The following is a 1,823-nucleotide window of genomic DNA, read 5'->3' as shown; positions in this document are numbered from 1 at the left end:
TCGCCTTGGCTAGACGGCCGGTCTCGGCTTCGGAGGCCCTAGTGCGAGAAAACGAAGAAAAACTCCACACGCACGAACAAGGTCTCACGCTTGCGCTAGCAAGAAAACTGCCCCTCGCTCAATGCAACTCGATTGATCTAGAGCTTCGAGATAACCACGTTTGAGAATAAATAAACAACTTGGAACCAAATCAGGTGAAGTGGAACTTTTTTTCTTCTGAGGGAAAAATCAGGTGAAGTAGATGGTTGCATAAAAGCAAGCCCAAGCCCATGTCGCCGGATCTGGATGCATTGGGTCTGAAAGTGAAACGGACGGTAGGAGACCTGTCCGACGAGCGGCTAGGATCGGATGGACGATTTCCCTCCTTTAACCGCTCCTCCGAAAACCTCCGTCATCCCAAATCGCCAACCCGCGCCAAAAACAACCAAAAGTTTTCGCCTCCGACCACCACGTCACCGATCCGCGGCCTCGCTCTCCCAGCCAATCACGCGCGGCTCCCCTTCTCTTTATAATCTGCCGCCGCCCCCTCTGCTCTACCATCCCAAGCACACCCGCGCCCTCCACCTGCTCCCGGATCCCGGCCATCTCTCCGCCGACCCACAGCACCAGCGCGCTCACCCACCACCGTGAACCAGAAGATGGCCATCGCCGGCAGCGGGAGGGGCAAGGCGAAGCCCGCCGCCAGCGCCAAGTCCGTGTCCCGGTCGTCCAAGGCCGGCCTGCAGTTCCCCGTCGGCCGCGTCGCCCGCTACCTCAAAGTCGGCAAGTACGCGCAGCGCGTCGGCGCCGGCGCCCCCGTCTACCTGGCCGCCGTTCTCGAGTACCTCGCCGCAGAGGTACGCATCCTCCCCCCTGTCTCGTTCTCCTCCCCTTCCCGCGCTTTCTCTGTTCTCGATCTCACTGTTTCTTGTTTCTCTCTAATTCAGACCCTGGAGCTCGCTGGGAACGCGGCGCGGGACAACAAGAAGAACCGGATCGTGCCGCGCCACATCCAGCTGGCGGTGCGCAACGACGAGGAGCTGAGCCGGCTGCTGGGCTCGGTCACCATCGCCGCCGGCGGGGTGCTGCCCAGCATCCACACCACGCTCCTCCGCAAGAAGGCCGGCAAGGGCAAGGGCGACATCGGCTCCGCTTCCCAGGAGTTTTAGATTAGATTGGAAACTTGGAATGCATCTCGCAATCTTGTTCTTGTTGTGACTGCCTGTGACGCCCTTGTCAATACTAATATGAATGAAACGGATATGTTGCTACTGTTTTAGCTAGTCTGGAGCCAATACGAAGTTCAGAATTCGTCTTGCTGTTGCACTGAAACGCCTCTGTACTGACGAAAAGGAAGGTTGCACTTTTGACAGATGAGGAATATATCTTTGCATTTTTATCCGTATAATTGAGCACCAAAGTTATTTTGATCCACTCACGAGCAACATCCACAATCCAGGGTCAAAGCCCCTCTAAAACGCAAACTATTCAGACCGACAGCTGAAGTTCTCTCCACTACTTTTTTATTAGACACAAATGAGCAACAAAGACTATCCAGCAGCAGGAGATGAGATCAAAGGAGCACACGGCAGCATTACTGGGTAGTCGTCTCACAGGGTACTAGGGTTACTCTAGCAGATTCGTAAAAACTGAGCCTCTGATATAAGCTTTAGAGCACTAAGAAAATTAAGAAGCTCTAGGAAAAGTTTGCAAGATTTCTGAAGTGCAAACTTTATAATTTGTCCTCCCACACTTTGTTTAAATGCTCTTGCATTTCTTTGGCACGGCAACACTTCACTTCTTTTTGCGGAAATGATGTGGCTAAATTATAAATGTTCATCATA

The 1,823-nt window shown here is 53.3% G+C and overlaps 1 protein-coding gene across 1 annotated transcript; it reads left to right on the top strand.

Moving 5' to 3' along the window:
- The first annotated feature begins 524 nt into the window (after positions 1-524).
- On the top strand, positions 525-1,262 carry LOC123166920 (probable histone H2AXb). Its single transcript, XM_044584741.1, has 2 exons — positions 525-836; positions 927-1,262. Exons 1-2 carry the CDS (start codon positions 639-641, stop codon positions 1,146-1,148), a joined length of 420 nt encoding a protein of 139 aa, XP_044440676.1. The 5' UTR covers positions 525-638; the 3' UTR covers positions 1,149-1,262.
- Positions 1,263-1,823: the final 561 nt, after the last annotated feature.

Source organism: Triticum aestivum, chromosome 7D (assembly GCF_018294505.1).
Source record: "Triticum aestivum cultivar Chinese Spring chromosome 7D, IWGSC CS RefSeq v2.1, whole genome shotgun sequence".
NCBI classification, from domain to species: Eukaryota; Viridiplantae; Streptophyta; class Magnoliopsida; order Poales; family Poaceae; genus Triticum; species Triticum aestivum.
Note: the sequence above shows the minus strand (reverse complement) of the source record. Positions and strands in the feature narration are given on the sequence as shown.